This window comes from Lupinus angustifolius, unplaced genomic scaffold, assembly GCF_001865875.1.
Source record: "Lupinus angustifolius cultivar Tanjil unplaced genomic scaffold, LupAngTanjil_v1.0 Scaffold_497, whole genome shotgun sequence".
NCBI classification, from domain to species: domain Eukaryota; kingdom Viridiplantae; phylum Streptophyta; class Magnoliopsida; order Fabales; family Fabaceae; genus Lupinus; species Lupinus angustifolius.
This window is the reverse complement of record NW_017727866.1, coordinates 150,099-152,604: the sequence shown is the minus strand read 5'-3', so window position 1 is coordinate 152,604 and position 2,506 is coordinate 150,099. Positions and strand designations below refer to the sequence as shown.

The window sequence follows — 2,506 nt, the reverse complement described above, 5'->3', positions numbered from 1 at the left end:
TTTGTTTAATGTCTGTTGGCGATGATTAGTATTTCCGCCCTTTCTTTTGGATTTGGTATATGTTAGTGGCGATGTAGTTTCCGCCTTTGTTGATTTAGTTTGTGTGAACTAAAGATGACTTAACCATTTATATGAATTGTGTTATTCAGGAAATTGTGAATCAGGTTAAGTTATCATTCGATAACGATAAGTTGATTTTCCGCATTTGAGTTACTTAAAGTGATGTCCCGGAAAAGGAAGGTTTTAAAAGGAAACAATTTTATACATCCCCATTTCAAAAAAAAAATTTCACCCATTTTTCCGCAATGTTTTTGAGAAGTATTTTTCGGGGCGTTACAAATACAAACTAGTTTAATCGACAAAGCGATAGATTTTTCTTAGAATTATCCACAATTCATCCACATCCAAGGAAATTAAATTGATCTAACTATATTTATTGGAGCTAATGGATTTAAATGAATATATATATAATATAATGAATAATTTTAGTAAGTAGTAGATTTGAATTCATCCAATGTATCTAATAGATATCTATTTAGATGAATATCCAATCCATCTAAAAACAATAATTCGCAAACAATATTCTTTGTTTTTCAATTTCATTCACTATCTTATCTCTCACTTTCTCGTAATGCTTCTCACTCTCAGTGTGACTTTGTTATGAAATTGAGGTCAATTGTAGGACATATGCATATGGTTAATATTAAAAGTTTATTGTTAAGTATATAATATATATAAAGATTAGTTAAAAGATTTACAAAATGAGGCATGTTTCAAGAAAAAATATTTACCTAAATAGTTTAAATAATTTAAAAATGTGCTGACTTTGACTACCCCATTTTGATAAGAGTAAAAAATGTATGCATTGATAATATATGAGTTCTATACATTATTATTGTATACTCCACCATTGATATTTAATTATTGTTGACTTTTTTAAAAAGTAATTCAAATGATTGGTGGATTATGGACTACATGCGTATAATTTTTTACACTATCGATATATAGATTTTACACTCTTTTGATAAATAGTTTACTTTAACTTCTCTACTTTGGTAAATATTTTTCTGAACTATCCACAAATTAGTAAATTTTTTTTTTTTTATAAAACCAATGATATTCTCTCATTTTTTAAATCTTTAAATAACTTTAAAAAAAAATATGAAATTTTTTTAAAGGTGATTTTAAAAGTAATTTTGAGAAAGCTTTATTGAAATTGAGATTTTAAAAGAATAGTTTTCTTTAAAAATGTTTTATTCCAATTTTAAAAAATCAAATGAATTAAATATTCATCAGTTCAATCTATTAAAATAGATTTATGGATCAATTTGATAGATTGAATTTCATTCCTTAAGATTTTTGGTATCCCGCGGGTATTCTCGTCCTAGAGGAATTCTTATCCGAGCGAGGAACATCCAGAGGTACGTGGGACTAACTCTCCCAGTAGGTATTTTTTTCCATCCACAAGACTCGAACCCGTGACCTTGCTTAAGGGGAATCAAGCATGTACCACTTGAACTAACACTCTTTAAATATGCATTAATTCTATAATTTTAAAAATGATATAAATGTATTTATATGAATTGATTGATAATTTTTCATTCATTCATGAGATTCAAAGTTGAGTCATCAGTCACTCACCATTTTTCCACAACAACAAAAAATGAATATCTCAAAAGTTTTGTGCTTGTTATTTACCATTTCAATGATCCTTACTTCTCACTCTCTAATGGCAGCATCAGGCAAGAGTTTATACGAAGGTGTTTGCAGAGAAACACAGAATCCAGCTGGTTGTCTACAACTTTTGAGGCATGATCCTCAAATCACATCGGCGAAAAACTACTTCGATCTCTCCAGGTTTATCCTTGAATTTGGAGAGAAGAAGGCTACAGAAGGAAAAGAGTACATCTTGCAAATTGCAAAGGAACATCCTACTCCACAAATTACTTTATGTGCAAAGAATACTTATGGATCGCTTCCCACATCATTCATAATTGCAAGGGATGAAATGATTAATGATCCAAAGTCTGCAACATATGATGCCCTTGTTATTGGTGATGGACCTGCATATTGTGCAGAAGCTTTTAGAAAAGCCAATGTAGAGAATCCTCCTATAAACAAGATGATGACTTTACTTAGTCATATAGCATATTATGCCATAGAGCACTTAACTTAGTTATTTACTAACATTGCATTCTGTATTTTGGTATGTTGGTGTATGGGAATAAGCAAATCAACAAAATGTTTAACGTATAATTTTGTCAAGATTTGTATTGTTTTTTTGCTAGTGGGAAGTAGGTTCACTACAAACTCTTTGTTATTGATTAACTTTAACTAAATTAAAATATATTTTTTCAAATGCTATTAACTATAAAATTAATAAAATTTTAATAGTATGATCACAACTTGTATTGTATCTTCTTTTCTTATCTCAAAGCAAGAAGACTGTTCATGATAAATGGAGTCTACTTACTATTTTTATTTCTTTAATAAAAATAAATTCATT

At 28.8% G+C, this 2,506-nt stretch overlaps 1 protein-coding gene across 1 annotated transcript; it reads left to right on the top strand.

The window, feature by feature from the left end:
• Positions 1-1,622: 1,622 nt before the first annotated feature.
• On the top strand, positions 1,623-2,241 carry LOC109341544. Its single transcript, XM_019579482.1, has one exon. The coding sequence runs from the start codon at positions 1,664-1,666 to the stop codon at positions 2,174-2,176; it is 513 nt and encodes a 170-aa protein (XP_019435027.1). The 5' UTR covers positions 1,623-1,663; the 3' UTR covers positions 2,177-2,241.
• Positions 2,242-2,506: the final 265 nt, after the last annotated feature.

What these genes read in the sequence shown, in the direction of transcription:
- LOC109341544 (XM_019579482.1), top strand. Translation starts at nt 1,664, where the DNA reads ATGAATATCTCAAAAGTTTTGTGCTTGTTATTTACCATTTCAATGATC.